This window comes from Primulina tabacum, chromosome 5 (genome assembly GCF_025594145.1).
Source record: "Primulina tabacum isolate GXHZ01 chromosome 5, ASM2559414v2, whole genome shotgun sequence".
Lineage (NCBI taxonomy): Eukaryota > Viridiplantae > Streptophyta > Magnoliopsida > Lamiales > Gesneriaceae > Primulina > Primulina tabacum.
Window position 1 is genome coordinate 19,042,011 of NC_134554.1, and position 21,812 is coordinate 19,063,822.

The 21,812-nt window shown below is 34.2% G+C and overlaps 2 protein-coding genes and 1 long non-coding RNA gene across 3 annotated transcripts; all 3 read left to right on the forward strand.

Moving 5' to 3' along the window:
* Positions 1-1,031: 1,031 nt before the first annotated feature.
* On the forward strand, positions 1,032-3,621 carry LOC142544913 (uncharacterized). Its single transcript, XR_012820135.1, has 2 exons — positions 1,032-1,183; positions 3,436-3,621. It is a non-coding gene; the product is annotated as an uncharacterized LOC142544913 (long non-coding RNA).
* A 4,348-nt stretch (positions 3,622-7,969) lies between these two features.
* LOC142544223 (uncharacterized) lies at positions 7,970-9,589 on the forward strand. Its single transcript, XM_075651281.1, has 2 exons — positions 7,970-8,053; positions 9,272-9,589. Exons 1-2 carry the CDS (start codon positions 7,970-7,972, stop codon positions 9,587-9,589), a joined length of 402 nt encoding a protein of 133 aa, XP_075507396.1.
* A 2,603-nt stretch (positions 9,590-12,192) lies between these two features.
* LOC142547221 (putative disease resistance protein At5g47280) lies at positions 12,193-15,334 on the forward strand. Its single transcript, XM_075655393.1, has 5 exons — positions 12,193-12,949; positions 13,060-13,457; positions 13,539-13,894; positions 14,043-14,248; positions 14,322-15,334. The coding sequence occupies exons 1-5, from the start codon at positions 12,271-12,273 to the stop codon at positions 15,158-15,160; spliced, it is 2,478 nt and encodes an 825-aa protein (XP_075511508.1). The 5' UTR covers positions 12,193-12,270; the 3' UTR covers positions 15,161-15,334.
* The last annotated feature ends 6,478 nt before the right edge of the window (positions 15,335-21,812 follow it).

Below are 21,812 nucleotides of genomic sequence, written 5' to 3' on the forward strand. Positions count from 1 at the left end.
CTATATAAAGCCGCATCCTAGGTCAGAAAAGGGGCTGGCCGTCTTGGGAAAGAAAGACACGAGAGAAGCTAGCCGTCTTGGAGAAAATCACGAGAAATCAGAGTGCATACACGAGACGAAGATTCAGAGTGCAAAGAACAGTCACAAATACGAAGAACAATGGATCCGGGGACGGAGACGACACTTCGGATTTGTTATCTTTTCCTTCGTTTTTTTCTTTATTCTACTGTGTTGCGATTTCTAGAACTGAAAATATGTCTTGTCTTCGCTTGGATTTCGTGATGAACTAATTTTCCATTCTAGATAATGATGTAGCTTTGTGGACACGATAATTTGACGTGGTTATTTAATATGATTGAATTCCATTGCATGTTTAATTGTGTTTCTCTGTGTTTATTTCTCTGCAATTTACTGGCCATAAATTGTTCGTTGTTTGATTAATTCTATAACTCGGGAGAGGGACTAGGATTATAGATCATTAGAGACACATCGTTGAATGTTTATATCGTTCGGAAGGCGTATAACTTTAGCGAGGCTTAGGTAAGAACATTGTTTGCATGTATAAATTAAACTTAGATTTTATTAGGAATAATTGGATCGAAGTTTGATTTATACAATTTATTCGTCACTTGGGAAAGGGAGAATAAAATAATTAAGTGTTCTTGGTCATTAAATAATTGGAATCCAGGAATATAAATTTAACTTGGAATAATTGTCGTGGAAACTTAGTGAAGTCATTTCTCTATATGCTTTCTCTCCTTGATATTTTTCTTAATCCGGTATTAGATTAATTATTTGTTTTCAATCTATTCGTTTAAGTAAATCAACCATTCTATCGAATTGTCTAGATAAAGTTTAGACTATTTTAATTACAAGCACTGATATACATTTATATATACACTTCTCGTGGGATCGATATCTGTACTCTAACCAGTACTAAAACTTGACACCGTACACTTGCGGGAATGAAAACACACAACACTATTTAATTATTGTATTATTGGCTACCCCACACCTATTTAACCACCACCAACCGACACCCTCTTCATTCCTCTTTATTCTCTCGGTTCCATCCATTTCCAACCTCCTACAACTGAAGGTCCATCGGCCAAGCTTCATTCTTGAAGAGAAAAATTATCTCCATCGCTCGTTCTTCGATTCCCTCGCTTCTATATCATTTAAGGCACGCCATGTACTTTTATTTCTGCATCATACATGCTAGATACTTGCTGATATGTGTGTGTATAGAATTCTCGATCTTGCATATGACGTTGGAAGGCTTCGGTCTTGTTCAAAGTTCTTGCACTTTTTTTATCCAACTCACGTTTCTTTTTAGTGTTTGTGCGAGGAGCTGCTAATTTCATGCTGCAAGGGGCTGTACATGCCGTGTGTAAGGGTGGATAAATAATGGAGTCTCGGTTTGCCAAGCTCGAAGGGGAATCGCTCGTGTTGTAGCCGTTGTGACGTTAGTGTGCAAGATCTAGAGTTTTGGGTTAGTAGCTGTGCATGGCTCGACACCAGCCTTGAAGCCGACCCTCTTGGATCAGTGGAAGGGCTGGGAAGGGGCTGAGCACGGCTGGTCTTGTTCCTTAAGCAAATCGAAGGAGCTTTGGTGAGGGGACTCGAGTAACTTGTCTTTGGAGAGGTTCATCGAGTGCTTTGCGTTGGTGGGTTCCATGATCAGTAGGGCGGCTAGGGATGGTCCAGGAGGTCTTGGGGAGTTCGGTCTTGAGTCCAGAAAGGGTGTTTAGATGCTGTAACCGTTGGCTCGGTAGTTGGGACCAAGAGATTCAAGCTTAGTTGCCTAGGAGTTCCAATGAGGGTTGCTGATTTTTTTTCCAGCCACTGTCCAGGGTCATATTCGAAGGTTTAGAAGGTTGGTTTGGATGATTTTAAGGCTGTAAATAAGTGTATTAGGTATGGTGAAAGTTGGGGAAAATTTTGGTTGAGTTTCGAGTCGATTTGTGTTAAAACCGGGACTTCGGTCCAAGTTTTAAACCAATTCAGTTAAGTTATGAAATGGACTCGATTTTACGTCTAGGGATGCTTTTAAATATGTTTTGGGACATTTTTAGGAATTTGGTAGGTTTCGGATCAAATTGATGAGTTTTGGATTTATCCGGGATTTAATCGTCTCACGAAACGTTAATTAAAGGATTAATGGAAACGCCTAGATTTTAGCTTAATAAAATTATGAGAAATTATATTTAAGCTCAAATAATTATTAGAAATCTAAGTTTTAATTTGGGAATTTTATGCTAATTTTTGGTTTAATTCGGGATTAAAACGCATTAATATGTTATATTTAAAGATTAATTTATAAGTCATAGATTTAAGCCAAATATAAATATGAGAAAATTCTTGTAGGCTTAAATAATTATTTGGGATATGTAAGAGTCAATGAAATTAAGAAAATGTCAAAACAAAAAAAAAAACGTGAAAATTTAAGTCTAGGGGCAAATGGTAATTTTTGGGTTTCCAGGGGCAAAATGGTCATTTTGCACCTGGGTTGAGATTTTGGTCAAGGCAGCGCCCTGAGCACAAATTCAGGATATTTTAAATGTTGACGCATCATGATTCACGATTTTTAAGATTTTATAAAAATATACGTTGCATGCTTGAATTTAAAGGAAATTGCATTTATACATGAATTTTATAAGTGATGAAAATGATAATGTTTTGAATGACGGGAATTAGCTGTGGCTATCAAAGCATGTGTAAATGTTTAAGACGTATATGTAAATGCTGATGATGATGATGAGGCCTAGGCACAGTGGATGGGTAATCCTGTCACTGATGTCCGACAGCCGCCGGGTACCGCGGTTCTATGTATGATGGATCCATCATAAATGATTAATGATGTACGATAGTCACTTTTAATGAACTGAATTCACCAATGATAAATGATGAAAGATGAATGATGAACGATGAATGATAAATGGTGAATGATGCATGATAAACGATGAATGATGAATGATGATTAACGATGAGCTGTTTTGACACGTCATGATTTTACACGACACGTTTATGTTCATGTTTTAAAGTTCATGAAAGGTATGTTGGTATATGATTTTACACGACACGTTTATGTTCATGCTCTAAAGTTCATGAAAAGTATATTGGCATATGATTTTACACGACACGTTTACGTATATGATAACATGAGATGACATGTTTTGACACGTATATGATGATATGAGATGACATGATTTGACACGACCTGATTTTATACGACATGTTTATGTTCATGTTTTAAAGTTCATGAAAGGCATGTTGGCATTATGATTTTACACAACACGTTTACGTTATGCTTTTAAGTTCATGAAAGATATGTTGAGTATGATATTTTTCACTGCTGTGTGCTATGTATATGTACTTGTTATTCCTGGTACAGGCGTATTGAGTCTATAGACTCACTAGGTGTGTGTGATACAGGTGAGCTAAATGGTGAGGAGACTAGAGGTGCCGAACTCTGAGTAGGCAGACTTGGTGGGGTGACACGACCCGAGGACCACATGTTTTCCGCATTAAGATTTATGAGATTGAGAGGAAATGAATATTTTCATACGTTGATGAGTTTAAGATTTTTACTCGTTTATATTTACGTATGATTTTGGATGAGTTTGATTAATTTAAACTGCACTATTTTTACGGTAAGATAATTACAATTATTTTAAATGTTATTTCGAAAATGTGAGCTTTAAAAAAAAATATTTCCACATTTTTAAAAAGGAGTGAGACGTTTCAGATTCCTGCAACAACACCTAGCACAATCTTGTTTCATTTCCTACCTCATGGTGAATAGTAAAGTGATTCAATTTAAAAATAATACATGAGATGGGTACTAAGCCATAGTTTTTTTATTCAAACATACAATTTATTAATATACACAACATTTGTAGAGGAGAAGAAACTTGCTTTGCTACCTATAATAGCCGAGATTACAACGTACGTACAATAAAAAAAATTATTACAAGTTTATTTTGAGAGAAAAATGAAGAGGTCGAAAGATGCATTCATCTTCATTCTGCCTTGCTATATATAGAAGTTTTGGTGGCTTTAAAATTCGGACCTCAAATCTTGTGAATTACTCTATTAGTTGTGGCCGACTAGTGGCTTGTCTTTGTGGGTGTTGGAGTGGTCCATCTTCCACTAGTTAGTGTAATCGTCTTTTAGTGATCGTCTTTCTAGAACGACCATGAGATTTGCAAAAGATTCTACAAAATCTTGGAGATTATCAAGACCAATTCTTTCTAAAGTTATCAATATATTAATTTATTATCTGAGACATTTTTAATTAGACTGATTATTTTTTCTTCGTCATTTAAAGTTTATGGCATCACCTTGGCCATACATCTTTGGTGTAATAAGAGTTTAGTACCAAACTATGGTTATAAAATTCTTTCTAAAGTTATCAATAGATTAATTTATTATCTGAGACATTTTTAATTAGACTGATTATTTTTTCTTCGTCCTTTAAAGTTTATGGCATCACCTCGGCCATACATCTTTGGTGTAATAAGGGTTTAGTACCAAATTATGGTGATAAACTTCATACCGAAGTCCTTTTACTTGAATTTGCTTGTTGTTCTAGAGTTTGGATTCTTGTTCAATATACTTTAATGTTACAAGAATTTCTTCTTGCCTTTCAATAACATTTTCACCTTTTGTGATACATAATACAGCATACTGTCATAAATTTTGTACCGTATTTTAGATTTCTCCAAGATCTCCGGAAAGTTTAGAGGAATATGGTACTATTTACAGGAACTTATTAGACTGGATCATAATTTTACATTTGGATTCTAATAACTTTCACTTTGCTCCTGATATCTAACTTTAGTAAGATCTTCCATTTCAAATATTGTCACACCCTTCTTCTAATCTTAATATGATTAATGATACTTATACTTGTAATCAAAATAGAGTTTGAATGATATGCCACACCCTTCTTCTAATCTTAACATGATTAATGATACTTATATTTGTAATCAAAATAGGGTTTGAATGATATACCTATAGTATGAAGCAATTCAAACAAAGGGCATCAATTTGACGGTTTATAAAATTTTTGGCATGATGTCCCTACATTTTTGTATAAACCAATAACTCAAGCAACAATATCTATTTATACATATATAAGCATATTTTCATATACAAACATACACTGTATCGTTATATATATAGTCATAAACGTTGTTTCAAACCCTGACATAATATCCATTATAATACATATGCGGAAGCTATACAATAAGACGTCCAGGTTCTTGTCGAGGTAAGGTACATCACGAGCATCCACTGGCGAACCGGCATCCTATGTATCTTCATTACATGATCCTGTAATACATGAGCTACATGAGTTTATAAAACTCAATAAGTTGGCACTTATGCGTAGAAGGAACATACATATCAAACCGTGTCGACAATGAATCTTTAAACCATGTCATACAATATCATATATTCATGTTCATTTTTGTACTTGAACCTCATTAGGTGACCTGTACTACTGTGCTTGCTTTATTATATAGCTACTACTGTGTTGGACATCAGGGAGCACCTTTGACAACCCCACGCCCCATGAACATATATTGTCCAATAGGTTTGGTGGACTTAAAACCACCCATGATTCAACAAGCTCATATATCATATAAAAATCAGTCATTTTCCTTTTCTTTCATGTTCATGTTCATGACATAGCACTCATCTTCAATATTCATGAGTCTCTTTCATATTTAATACATAACAATGGAATATGGTGCTATGTTTTCATCAATAAACATACTAACAATGTACATATATCGATAATCAATGGGAAACATTTGAAATTCATAATATTACTTCAAGAAAATGCCAACTTACAGTCCAAGCGTACGAATACTGGGTTGAGACAATGTTTCTCGTTCATATGCTGTCAAACATATCAATAATCCAATCACTATGTTTATACTAGGTGAAAGTCACCCCTAACTATATAACAATCAAAAGAAATGAAAACTTACACCCTTAGGAAGTTCTTGTGATGGAGAACTAAATTCTAACTTCAAAATGATGAAGGAAAGTAAGAAGAGAGATTTTGGAGGAAGGATTCTTGGTTTCTTTCGTGTTTTTGCTGTTAAAGATGCTGAAGGAATGGTAAAGAAGCTTAAGGATTTCGAAACTTATATTTTCCTATGCAAGGCGGCGCTCGGGCAGTAAGATATTACCGCTCGAGCGCGGAACATTCTATCCAAAAATTAAAGTTTTGGTGCATCGGCGCTCGAGCGGTAAGATCTTACCGCTCGAGTACCACACATGCCTCTGCGCACAAGTTCATCAAAGATTTCTCCAGAAATGTAATCTTATATCTTAGCTTTCTAATGTTTGTGGCCTCACATATTTGGATCAATATCCAAATCATTATTTGAAAATCAATAAACACAAAATTTAGATCGAAAATCGAAATATGATAAAAATAAATCATCCTACTCTAATGTATATACTGCATAGTGGAGATAAAAATCAAGCAATACATTACCAAGACATGTAATGTTATCATCAAATTACCTGTTTTCATATTTTTATTTAAACTTTGTAATTTTATATTTTTTGGATTATTTTATATAATATAAACATTTTGTTCCATTAACAAGCTAAGAGCATCTACATTCATGTTCAAAATAGGGTATTTAAATACTCAATTGGGGTTCAAACTAATATAGATGCTTGTTCAAACACTCACACGTTAGTATTTACCCAACTTTCGTTCATTTAAATTAATGAGTACAATTACGAAAACCAAAAAACATTCATAATCTCGTTCCAACGCGTTCCAGCACGCTCCAGACATTATTTCATGCGCGTGCAAGAACGCGCCTCAGAGGGGGTGAGAATTGTTAATAATGGTTGACCTTACACATACACACGTGATGATTTCTCCTTCTTTAATGTATTTTTTAAAATTTAAAATTATCCTTTTTTTAAACAAAATCCAGATTTTAAAATAAATTAAAAATAATTTTAGAAAATTTTAAACAACCATCTAGGTTAACGGTCACATTACAAAAAAATAAAAAAAAAAATTGGTATTTTATATATTTAAAAACGTTTAATTTATATGTTTTTTTTAATTATTTGTAAATGTGATTTTTTTCTCTATTTTATACTTAGATTATTTCAAATTTATACTAAATTTAGTTTTAAATATATTACATATATAAAATAAGATGAAATAATTTTAATTAATAAAAAAATTACTGTTAGGAGAGTGGGAGTGGCCTCATCTATGGAAGTGGACCACAACTGTCGGCATATAATATATATAATTTTAATTTATGTTTTTAAATAATTCAACTAATGAGTAATTAATTTTTAAAATAAAAAGTAATTGTTGTTTTTATTAAAAAATTAAAATTGTTTTAACGGCTATTTAATGGCTAATTAACAACTATTTTAATAAAAAAATCGAATATTCATCTATAAATATTCACACATTACACAAATTATTTTAAACATCAAAATACATTATTTTATGTCATAAATCACTCCAAAAATCTTCTCTCTTCTATTTTCATCATCTCAATTTCTTTTAAAAATTTATTTCTTAAGTCTTACTTTGTTCCGAAATGGATGAAAATTATCGAGGTTTTTTAGAAATTTCGTGAATTATCCAAAAATTCCAGATGAAAATACTTCATCCCAAAATTTCACCAAATTATCAATATTTTTCATACCCACCAAATTATACACGTAATACATATCCACCAAATTATCCATCTAATCCACATGCAACCGGTATGCCTTTTACATCTCCGACAAAAAATGAATCGGCCGCTCCGACTTTCGTCCCAGAGACTCAACTGTCTGACCGCGAATCCCAATCGAACTCGCAAATTTGAAGAACTTGGATTCTGGCGCTGAGAGTATAAAAAAAGGTCAACATGGAGAAAAGTTGAAGACGAGGTCTTAACGAGATCGTTTGTCACTATCAGCGATGACTCAATCATCGACAATGATCAAAAGGCATAAGGTTTCTGGGGACGTGTTGCAAGCTACCACAATGACAATCATCCCGCAGGTACACCCAACAGAAGTTCAAGTGTCATACGATTGCACTGGCACAATATCATCCAAAAAAATATATCGCTTCAATGCAAATTAAAATAGCATTTATAATGCATATCGTAGCGGTCACAGTGACGATGATATATTATGGCTTGCGTATGAAAAATATCGCAAGGAAAATAACGACATTGTATTTAATCTCGAGCATGTATGGAGAATCATAAAAAACCGTCCAATGTTTACTCCACAATCCGTTGGCACAAAGAAAGCAAGGACCTCGGAGTCGGGAGCAAGCAACACCTCATCCAACCAAGATGCAAGTCTACATGTAGACCTAAATGAAGAAGAAACTCATCTGATGGTTCAGATGGTAGCAAAAAGAAAGGGAAAAGGCAAAACGAAATCGGACATGGAGTGTATGACAACAAACTTGGACAATATGTTTGAAAAATTTACTGAGTATACAAGCATGAAAAAAGTTGAAGTTGAAATGAAACAAAAACAACTCGAAGTAGAGGAGATGAAAGCAAATGCTGCCATAGCCAAAGTTCAAATAGAAGAATAAGCAATACTTTCGAAAGACACTTCACAAATGACATATGAGCAACTTATTATCTAAGAACGGCTATGTCAATAGATTAAATGAAGATGAAATATTTAATTTTAAGTTATTGTAATTTTCAATTATTTTAATTTTCAATAATTGGAATATAACAGTTGCAAAGTAATTGTTGGAATATAGTCATTGAAAGTATGGTCGTTGGAAAGTAGTCATTGTAATATAGCTGTTGAGAAGAAAAAAATATATAGTCACCTTGTATTATATAATTTTTCATTCTAAAAACATATTATTTGGCAAACAAGTATACTTGAATTTGTTTACTCCAAAATATCTCAATATTGCAGTAGTCTCAGTTCTAGCTCGACAAGTGAAAATGAAGTCCAAGTTGAAGTTGAAGATGAAGATTATGATCCGAAGAAAGAACTAATGTCATTGATACTTCAACAAATTCGATAAATAGTTGAAGCATATCAAAGTAATAACATTATGCGGCGAAGAAGAAGGTTCATCCAAAGAAATCATGAAGTCAAGCATGTAAGACTCTTCAATGATTATTTTTCCACAAACCCTGTGTATCCAGATCAAATATTTCGAAGACGATTTCACATGCGAAGAGAGTTATTCTTTCAAATAGTGAATGAATTTGAGAGTCGTTCATCGTATTTTCAGCAAAAGGACGATGCTGCGAGAAGAAAAGGCTTATCACCACTACAAAAATGCACGACTGCAATTCGTCAATTGGCTTATGGAGACCTGGCCGACCATCTTGACGAGTACCTATGCATGGGTGAATCAACTGTCATCAAGTGTCTTTTCAAATTTTGTGGACATGTGGTTGAACTATTTGGTGATCGATCTTTGAGAAGGCCGAATGATGATGATGTTCAACGTCTTCTTCAAATGCATTATGATAGGCATGGCTTCCATGGAATGCTGGGCAGCCTTAATTGCATGAATTGGGAATGGAACAATTGCCTAGTTGCTTGAAAATGCCAGTTTACAAAAGACCATAGGTCACCAAAAATTGTGCTTGAAGTGGTCGCCTCTCAAGCCTTGTGGATATGACATGCATTCTTTGGTGTCGCCGATTCACATAATGATATTAACGTGTTGTATGAATCTCCCATATTCAATAACATCTTGTAAAGAAATGCCTCAGAGATTAATTTATTGGTCAACGAGACTCAATATACGAAGGGGTATTATTTAACAGATGAAATATATCCGGAATGTGCTACTTTTGTAAAGGATTTTCCTTGCCCTGATGATCATCCCAAGAGGAGGTTGTTTAAGAAAAGATAAGAGGCTGTAAGAAAAGATGTTGAACGAGCATTTGGGGTGCTCCAAGTTCGATGGACAATTGTTAGAGGTCTAGCTCGTTGTTAGTACAGAAAAATTTAAAACATATTATGTTAGCATGCATTATTTTATATAACATGATCGTTGAAAGATGAGGGGTTTCACGTGACAAATTGATACAACGATGAAGGTGATGAACCTGCACAACCCATTCAGGGCTCAAACTGAGGATTTCACGATTATCTCCGAAAAAATTCTGAAATACATGACAGTCATGTGCATCACCAACTTCGTGCCGACTTATTTGAGCATATTTGGTCACAATACAACAACAATAATTGAATTAATATTTTACAGCTTCTCTTACATTTAATTTATATATTGTTTTTTTAAAAAAAATTATGCAAGTCTTTTTTATTTTTATATGTTGTATTCTTTCATTTCATGTTTATAATAAAATTTTAATTTTAAATAAATGACACCCATAAAATAAGATAAAATAATTTTATGTATTAAATATATATAAAATAATAATAATTTAAATTGTGTAAATAATTTGAAATTGAATTTATTTAATGTAAAATAAGAATAATATTAATGAATAGACAATGTGACCTACAAATAATAAGTGTTAATGTTAAAATGAATGTGATAAAATAGACGTGTTAATATAATATATATATGACATGTGAACCTCACGATTTTTGATGAGGTGTTGAGTATTATAGCGGAAACGAATGAGATGCCCTAACGAGTCATTGTGTACATTATCTTTCAATAATAATGGAATGGAATCAATATACTTTCTATATAGCAATAATTGTAATTTACCGTTTTCTGCCCTTTTTATATTTAATTTAATTGTGTCTGTTATTATTATTCTTTAAAGTCTATTTTTTATATAAAAATAATAATATAATAATAATTTTTAAAATATAAAAAAATTGATAAATAAAAAGGGCCTACATGTCTATATTCACTGGTTGACTCGTAGACGCCGTGTCCTCTACGGCTCCATCAGTCCATTGTCGGTCAACATCGGATTTCTCCAAGAACACCACACATCATTTCATCCTCTTAATTTAATGTATCCATTATGTCTGTAATAAAAACTCGAATGGATTCATGAATTTGTTCTTAGCTTATGTTTTCAAAAAAAAGATGTTTTTTGTGGGTTCGTTTAAACATTTATATCAATGAGATATGTCGACCTACCTCTTATCATATAAAATAATATTTTGGTTAAAAAAATATATTTTTTATGAATTAATTTGAGTTAAAAATTTAATTTAAAAAAATAGATGAAAAAGATATGACGTGTTTACACTAATATACGAATATCATGCTTTAAAATAAAATCACAGTGACAATTACTATTAGTCATCGTTAGGCGACTCGGCAAAGAAAACGTGTGTAGAATACTGATTTTCCCCTCCTTGATTAGACACTGATAGTATAATTTTCCCTTGTTTTTTTTTTAATTGTGGTTATGATAAAATTGAATGGACAGCTGCAAATAATTTAAAAATATTGGACATAAATAATTTTAAAAATGTTTTAGGTTGAATTTAAGCTCAAAATGATTTTATATATATTAGGAATCGCTTTAAAATTTTAATATATTCATTGAGGGTAAAAACTTATATAAGACGGTCTCACATGTCGTATTTTGTGAGACATATATCTTATTTGGGTCAACCATAAAAAAGTATTACTTTTTATGCTAAGACTATTACTTTTTATTGTGAATATCGGTAGGGTTGACTCGTCTTATAGATAAAGATTTGTGAGACTGTCTCACAAAAAACCTACTAAATATAAAGAGTAGGCTTAAAATTACATGAATGGTGAATTTTTTTATGTAGGTACTGATAATTATACTCGAGTCAAACAAGTTAAGTCTAAATTAAATAGATCTTGAAGTTAATTATTTAAAAAACCTTAAAATAATATTAGATTCCAGGCTTAAATATATATTAAAACATGAATATATTTATATATATATATATATATATAAAACTTCGAAATAATATTTGATTCCGGGCTTAAATATATATAAAAACATGATTTGTATATATATATATATATATAGTAGTAAAAAAAGAAAAAGAAAAAAAGGACATAATGGGATTGTAAATGTGGCAGTGAGTGGTGAAAAATTGATATATGTATAAAGAAAATTACAAATTGAATTATAAAATATATTAAAAATAATAAAATTATTCTTAAATTTTATTTAAAAAATTCTTGCTTTAAATTTTAAATGTTTTTTTTAAACTCCATTTGGGACAATTGCTAGTATGTATACTTAACTTCTGCTATTCAGCTTCTGGTACTCTACGGTGGCGCACCCTTGTCTTCCCGTGGATATGGGTTTCACAGACTTCTTTGCCGGAGAAGTCGTCACCGAACTCCTCAAACAACTCATAGCCATATCCCAGAAATGCATCAGCTGCCGCTCGAGCGCTCTGCTACTCGTCGACTACATCGAAGAACTCCTTCCAATCATCCAGGAAATCAAGTTCTCTGGAGTCGAGCTCCCTCAGCACCGTCAGCGCCAGCTTTACAACTTCTCCCAGATTCTATCAAACGGCCAGCAATTAGCCACAAAGGTCCTCAAATCTTCCCGTTGGAACGTGTACCAGCAATTTCACCTGGCGAGAAAAATGGAGAAGTTCGAGAAAACCGTCTCCAGATTCATGGAAGGACTCCTACCTGCACACGTACTAGCCGACGTTCATCATGTCAGGGTGGGGTTGGATGAGGGATTTGATCGTGTGGGTAGGCAACTGGAAGCCATGAAGATTGGGGTGGATAGGGACGGCTGGTGGTTGGGAGCCGCCATCAAAACGGTGGAGGACGAGGAAAGGTGGTGGGAATGTAATTTTGTCAATACGTGTGGCTCGGGATTGGAGCTGGGAAAGCGAAAACTGAAAGATATGCTGCTGCTGGGAAGTGAGTGTTTCAGTGTAATCGGAATTCATGGAATTGGTGGCAGCGGCAAAACTACCCTCGCCAGAGAAATTTGTAGAGATGATCAAATCAGGAGTAAGCCCTTTATGTCAATTATATCTTATTTGATGTGGGATCATGGAAAAGATTTAGATTTTATATAGAGAAGAAACATGAATTTTTGATTCTGATACTGTATGTTCCAGGTTATTTCAAGAACAGGGTCCTTTTCCTTACTGTATCTCAATCTCCAAATGTGGAGGAATTGAGAAGAAGTATATGCTGTCTGATACCAGGATTCAATATTTTGGGCTGTGGTGAAATGTTTCCCCAAGCAAAACTACAACTCGATGCTGAAAATCCCGTGCAATCACTCGTTGTCCTTGATGATGTTTGGTCTCAATCAGTTCTCGAACAACTGATCATCAAGATTCCTGGTTGCAAATTCCTCGTAGTTTCGCGTTCTAAATTCCCTCCATCGATTGTACAGCGTTCCTATGGATTAGAGTTGTTGAGTGAAAATGAGGCCATTTCCTTGTTTTGCTACTCCGCTTTTGGACAAACTTCCATACCTCTCGGTGCTGATAAACAATTAGTTAAGCAGGTAACGGGAGAAAACTGATTTGACACGTGTTTTTTGTTTCTTTGTTAGCCATTCTTTGATAACCAATTCGAATGTATTTAGATTGTTGATGAATGTAAAGGGCTTCCACTGGCACTTAAGGTGGTTGGAGCTTCACTAAATGGTCAATCCGAGATGTTTTGGATTAGTGCTAGAAATCGGTTATCACGAAGCCAACCTTTTTGTGAATCCCATGAAGTTCAACTACTCGAGCGGATGAAAATAAGTATTGATTATCTATCAGAGAAGGAGAGGGAGTGTTTCCTCGATTTGGGTGCTTTTCCTGAAGACAAGAAAATTCCACTCGACATTCTTGTTAATATGTGGGTGGAACTACACGATATTGAGGAAGACGAGGCTTTTGCCATCTTAGTTGAGCTTTCTTACAAAAATCTCTTGACGCTTGTGAAAGATTCAAGGTTATGCTCCTCAAATTTGAAAATAAATTTTTGTAATCTTTAAATCGTTTTGTGAACTGCCCGTGTTCGATCCCCACCCCTTAGATTAGGACTCTCAAAAAAAAAAAAAAATCGTTTTGTGAAAGTGTTCTTGATGTGGTTTTTGTAGGGCTGGAGATAAGTATAGCAGTTACTATGAGATTTCAGTCTATCAGCATGATGTTTTGAGGGATCTAGCTATACATTTAAGCAATCTTGATTGCGTAACTAAAAGAAGAAGACTGCATATGCCAAGCAGTGAAGCAGGCCTCCCTAAAGAATGGGGGAGAAAAGTTGATGAGCCGTTCAATGCTCGAGTTATTTCAGCACATACAGGTATTGTAACCTTCACGCATCATACATATAAAAAATGAATAAAAAAGTACTTATACTGAATGTTCGGTTCTAGGTGAAATGAGAGAGATGGACTGGTTAAGGATCCAGTGTCCAAAAGCTGAAGTGCTTGTACTAAATTTTTCATCAAATGAGTACTTCCTACCACCGTTTCTTGAGAACATGCCCAGACTCAGGGCACTTATACTCATAAACTACAGTGCATCAACAGCAATTCTTCACAATACATCGGTTTTTAGCAGCTTAACTAACTTGAGAAGCCTGTGGATTGAAAAGATATTGGTCTCGGACCTTCTATTGCCCGACACCGCTATACCCCTCAAAAACTTGAAAAAGATTTCACTAATTCTATGCGATGTAAGCAATGCCTTTGATCGTTCTATAGTTGAGCTTCCTCGTCTCTTCCCAAATCTTTCAGAACTTGCAATGAATCACTGTATCAACTTGATCCATTTACCCTCAAGCATATGTAGAATGCACACACTCAAGAGCCTAAGTGTCACCAATTGTGACAGTCTTCAAGAACTTCCATTTGATTTGGGTGGACTAAAGTTCCTACAAATTTTGAGACTTAATGCTTGCCCAAATTTGAGGAGGCTTCCTTCAGGAGCCGGAAACTTGGTTTCTTTGAAGTATCTCGATATTTCCCAATGTGTGAACATGGAAGGGCTCCCTGAGGGAATGGGTGGTTGTATGAGTATGGAGAAGATTGATATGAGCGGGTGCTCAAAAATGAAGAATTTACCCACGTCGTTGGCACGATTTCAGTCTCTACGACGTGTTATATGTGATGAAGATGTTTCTTGGCTGTGGAAAGAAATGGAGAAGATCGTACCGGGCCTAAGTGTTCATGTCCCTGAAGAGTGTTTTAATCTGGACTGGCTCATTGAGTAACCACTTAGTTGGCTACTTTCTTATGTGGCCGTTTATGTGGCATAACTATCGAAACCTGGTACTTCAGGTGATATATTGTACTGCTATAAAATAACCACATTATTTGGCTCTGTGGCATACATTTTATTCTATGAAAAAATAAAGTTTGGTGAACATCTCTCCAAATGTATTTAACGTCTAGTTTCTTGGTACGGGTTGTCCTGTACAAAGTAAATCAGTGTTCGTTAACAATTAGTTTTAAGTTTGCTGTATTTCAGAAACTCAGACCACCACAAGTATGGGAAATGCTATGCTCCACGGGTGTATATCACTCGGTGGATTATGGTTATTCATTTGGTGTAGGGTCTACACGACACCAAATGAATGATGTATGTTACATCGGATCGGATGAAACACACTCGATATAACATAGAGTTTTTCCATAATGACGAGTTGAGCTCACTAATGACCGCCCGAGCTTATTTTATTTTAAGAAAGCTGACTCATCATTATCTCAAAGATCATGGCCACTTTGCTTTCAAGTCAACTAGCCCATGGATCATGATGAGTTGAGCTCGCTCATGATTGCACGAACCGATTTTAGGAAGCTGACTTATCATCATCTCAAATATCATGACCACCTAGCTTTCAAGTCGACTAGCCATGAATCATGGGGTAGTCAACTTGAAAGTTAAATGAAATATAGCTTGAGCTTGATGTTTGAAACTTCATGCTAGAACATAAAATCGAATTTGGTTTCTAAAAATCTATTATAACATCTGTTTGTCAAAAAATAAAAATAAAAAAATCCAGCATAATAAAATACATTAGATAACATGTTAAAATTGAAACTTGAACTTAATTCAACCAAAAAAATTGCTCGAAAAAAAGAATCGTCTAAGTTTATATATACAACTCTCATCAACTTAATCAAGCTGAGACATTTAACACACCTCCTCACACCTAAACATCTGGAACGTGAATTTTACAAAACATTATCGGGTGATCCATAGAACAGTCCAATGCATAACGGTGGTTTTGGCTAGGATACCATGTTAAAATTGAGATTTAGACATAACTCGATCTCAAAAGTTAACTTCAGATAGAGAATTATGCAAGTTCATATATAAAACTTTCAAATATATAATCCAGCCGATTTGAGATATGGTAAGTAGCATGCATAACATTTGGTGTCGACTCAGATTTCTTTTGTATGATTTGTGACACTATTCACGCTTGATAATATATTTTCTGATACCGTGAATCCCTTCAAATTTTATGAATAATTCGAGATGACATTTAGCCCTCTCTCAAAAGTCATTAAGGGCACCAACATTGGTTGGTTAATGGGTGTTAATATTACCCATTAATTTTCGCCCACCAATGTGGGCGCAAGAATTAATAATCTTGGCTGACATGGCAGCCAAGAAATTCATCAGAATGAACGGCGTTATTTCGAAATTTGCGACGGTATTTCGTAAACCATTGCAACTTTGCGACGGTTTTTCGTAAACCGTCGCAAAGTGAAAAGCGTCTGTTTTTTTTTTAAAAAAGGTCGCTATTTGCGATGGTTTTTTAACACCCGTCGCTATGTGCGACGGTTTTTCGCTAATTATCACCAACGGCTATTTTCAAACGGCAAAATTATGCACCAACGGCTATATTCGATTATCGTAATTCGTTTTCTTTGTATTTTGTGTTTTTTTTAAAGAGATTGTGTTGAATAATATTTTAAATAAAAGAGTCCAACTTTTTTTTTATTTCTTAATAATATTTTAATGAATATTGGAATTAAGTTATTTTTAAAATAATAATACTATTTATTTTTAGTAATATTTGTTGTAAAATTTTAAAAATATTAGAAAGACATTGAAATATTAAAAATAAAAAAAAAATGAGTAAGTGGACAGTGGGACTCATAACTAATGAAAGTTGAAATTAAATGAATGTGGGTGTGTGTTAATAATGGGGAAGTGTTAATGTAATAAATATGTGGCTCGTGGACCCCATCATTTTTGATGAGATGGAGAGTTATTAACATGGATTAATTCCGACGGATGCGGATGCCCTAATGGTTCATTTGGTCACACTGCATCAATCAATTATGGCTGAAAGATAATCATATCGCATGATTGATATCACTCTCTTTCCATCACTTTATTCATCGGGGGCAATGAAGGATATAAATAGGCAATGAAGGATATATATATATTTCATTGCCTTATAAAATGAAAAAATAATACTCTACCTATTTTATACATTATATACGTTAATTATAGTGTAAGCAAAATACTACGATTCATATATATATGTTTTTCATTTTCAGTTTTTAACTTTAGCATCGTAAGGATTTCGTTGGGCACCCAACCCTTTAATTCCTAATCTTTCCTGAACATATATATGTTTTCCGATAATTCAATGTTATGGACGGATGGATTTGTTTAATCATTGCTTTAGATTTCGGATTTGTAATTTTCTCTCCTATTATAATTTTGAAAACTCTTGAAAGTATGAAATAATTTTAACAAATCCGAAGCACTTAGTATTCTTATATTGCTCGGGTTAATCTGAGAGTCCAGGCTCACTTGAGCATGCGCTGGTCTGATCAACTTCTCTGGTTATTGCAAACCCAGTGGTAGTTTACAAAAGAGCGCTCTTTCTTTAGCTGAGCTGGTTTTTACCCCGACTTTCCCTATCTTTCGAATATATCTCATGCTCGAGTCCCAGGATGACTTAGGTACCTCTCGAGGAATCACCACTCCCTCTTTTTATAGTCGGGTGCTAGTCTCGAGCAAATTGTAAAAATTACATTCAATGTTGTTCTAGGAAATTAACATAACACAAACGATTGAAGAGAGTAATCATCATGGGCCTCATATATCACATGTCTAAGTTGAGTAATCATCATGGGCCTCATATATCACATGTCTAAGTTTTCAGGTTCGATGCATGCACCCATTACTTAGCAGTTCATGTATGTGTGGATCGTCAATCTCATCTACCCAACCCAACATAGTGATAGATTTAAGCTTCAAGTTTACCTCATAGAAACATACAATGTTTAACTTAAGTTTCAAACTATCATCTATGAAAATAATTATCTAAGCACATAGATCACCATGATTTTTGGTTAAACATTTGGTTCAAAAGATATGAAAGAAAATCATACCAAAATGTAACATGATGTCATGAGATGTGTATGTGTAAATGGTCAAATTCCATACCTGTTGACATTGCTTCTGAACTGTCCATAGGCTTAACTTTAACGACTCTTCTCCACTAGTATATTGGATATGTGTGACTCAGTTAATAGATCTTGTAAGCTTATATCGTTAGGTTACGGCACACAACTTCAATAAAGGTATGAAAATCAAAGATGAGAGAAAATAAACAAAAAAAATTTCAGCAGCTCTCCCTCTTTCATATTCCGCCTTTAATTGATTTTTTTCATCATTTTCTTTTCGTCTTCAGTCTCTTTCTTTTCTCATGTTCTACATTCTTCATTTTTTTAACACTTTTCTATTTTACTCTCCTTTCTCCCACGAGTGTTTTTTTTTTCTTTTCATTTCACAAGCCCTGAAGGGTTTCATTTCTCTCACATTCAGGCATGAATTAGTCTATAGGCTTAGGATTTTTGGTAGTTGACACGAGACAAAGAAAAATTTACGAACGAGGATATTGTATGCCTTGGAACACATCATTCGATTTTATTTTTTTTAATTGGCTCAAACTGGGGCATTAGAGATTAGTATGACGCATTGGTAGGCTCGCAAGGCTCAACAGATCCAAAAATTGCCTAAATTATCCCGAAGTCATACAGTATCGGTATTTCATCTCAAAGAGTGTTAAACCAAGTTTTAGACTACTTTTCATTCACTAATCAACTTATACAAACCGACCATGTGCATCAAAATAATGATATGACAGTTTTAAAACAAATTTAGTCACACATCTCCTTTTTGTTAGGCTCAAAGAGCTTCAAATGATATGTTATCCAAATTTAAACATGTCCAAAGAAACTCAATTAACGCCTATATCACTTCTGTGCTTGTAACATTTGTTTCAATATCAGATAGAAATCACAAGATGTTCTCTCTTTATCGGGTATATCGATTGTGAAGACCCAAAGAAATAGCTACACAAAGCCATGAATTAAAACCCATTCAAACCATACAACCTTTGGCATGGAGGGAAAGACCTAAAGTCCCCATTCAAACCATGCAACATTTGGCATGGAGAGGGAAGACCTAAAGTCACATTGCATGAATTAAAACTCATTCAAACAATGCAACCTTTGGCATGGTGGGGAAATGCCTAAAGTCATATTGGTGCCTATAAATAGTGGCAAAGGAATGAATGAAAATCACACCAAAACAACATCAAAAGTTCTCTCCAAAAGTTGCAATTTTCGAGTACCAAATATTATGCACAATTTCCGAAGATTTTGCTCATAGTTTTACACGTCCAAATCCGATGTCCACCGTTCAGAATATACCTACACGTATTTTGAGCAATATATCCAAAATTCAGATCGATCCAATGGTTCAATTAAGCGCAAATATTTTTGCAAGGTGATTGGTTTTTCAGTGTCAAACTCCAACTTGTTCATTCCAAGAATTTCGGAACAATCTTTCAAGTAAGTGAGTTTTTGCTATACTCTTATGTACACTTGCATTTCATAAGTGTACTACTTGATATATATATATATATATATATATATATATATATATATATATATATTGACATACTTGTTCTTTGTAAGTATGTCCACATTTGCTTAAAAATATGTTATCTATGTTTCTTGAAATTCGATCGGCATGATATATTCGTTCTTATTTGTTATAAACATTCTTGAACAATTTGTTGTTGGATATTAGTTATAATATTTGAAAGCATGTTTGAAATATTTGAAATGCACTGTAATGATTCGAATTAGAAATGACAAGGAAATTCCGATATTTGATATGTTTTGTTTAAGGCCCTGATGCGGTATGATATAACAACCGTTCTTTTGGCCTCGCCCCTTAGAGGATAACATATATGGGACTGATCAGTAAACCATGAAAATGATATGATTTTCAGTGCTATGTTTGTACTTTGTTTATATTCGACTCAACATGCTTACTATTGAAATTATGATTCCATTGAAATTATGATAATATATTCGTATAATTATCACCTTGATATTCCTTATGCCCGATCGACCCCCATTTACTGAGTATTTCCCAAGTACTCACCCCTTACATTCCCACCCCAGATAAGAACGAGGAACAAATCGAAGATAAAGAACAAGAATACTTTTGGGGATGGTGATCCTATTCAAGACCAGTCTCGTTATTCTATCTTTTAGTTAGATTATCGTATTTTACGCTTCCGCATTTCGTTTCAATCGCATTGTAAAGACGATTATTGATTTATGTAATAGACTGACTTTTGGTTATTTGATGTACTACATGGCTTGTTGTTATACAATTTTAAATTGTTAAACAACGCCGATGACACGTCTCGGTTTCGGGGCGTGACATCGATGATCGCAGCGTAAATGCATAAATGATTATATACTTTTAAGAAATTGTACACGTGCACCATGACTCAACCATTTTGGCAAAAATGTCGTCATTAGCCCATTGATTCTTCTTCCACACTTGGCCTACTAGACACTGAATAATTTTTTTGGCAAAAATTAGACTAACTGATTGCAAGAATTCAAGTAGCTGGAATTAAAATTTAAGTACCCCCAAACGTAAAACACGCATTGTCCTCGATGTATGTAATAATTTTAAAAAATTAGGACAATTCATACTTGAGGCGACGAGTGTCAATACTCGTCGTTATCATCATTTTTTTTCATTGTTGGGTTATTCAGCTCATCATACAGACTTGCTCATTAAAATATTATTAGTCTAAATGATGTGAAAACATGTGACAAAAAAATTATAAATAAAATGGATAAGTAACTAAAATGAAAATCCATGAAAATAAAATTTTGTGTGTTGACTCCCATGCAGCGCTTTGTTTTAAGTCAAAAGCCTGAGAGTCTCCTTCTTGTTCAAGGTGGATCATGTGATCTCTTGGAATCCTTAATTACCATCCTCTGACCTTCAACCTCCATGGACAACCTTCCTTTCTTAACATTTATGATGGCTCTAGCAGTAACCAAGAATGGTTATCCAAGAATGACAGGAACATTCTGACCGTTCTCCATGTCAAGCACAACGAAATAAAGCTGGAAACCTCGGTTTATCGACTTGAACTTCAACATTTTCCACCAACACCAAGGGTACCTTGACAGATTATCTGCCAACTGCAAGATCCGTTTTGTAGGATCAGTTCTGTGGGTTTCATCCTGCTTAGTCCAAGATTCTCGTAAAGAGAACTTGGCATTACATTCACGCTCGTCCATGAATCACAAATAGCTTCTCCCACCATTTGGCCACCTATTGCACATGGGGACAGAGAATTCCCGAGTTCTTGCAGCTTAAGTGAAAAATTTCTTTGTATATCCTTATTTATACATTCGTTAACTATCACTTCCTCCAGATCTGCATACTGAATGTTAATGTGTAGCTACTTGAAATCTTCAAGACCTTTTTCTTTTGAAACTCATCATTCAATTGTATAAATCTGTGGGGATATAGAAGTAAGAAAATATCAATGCATTGATCCAAATCGT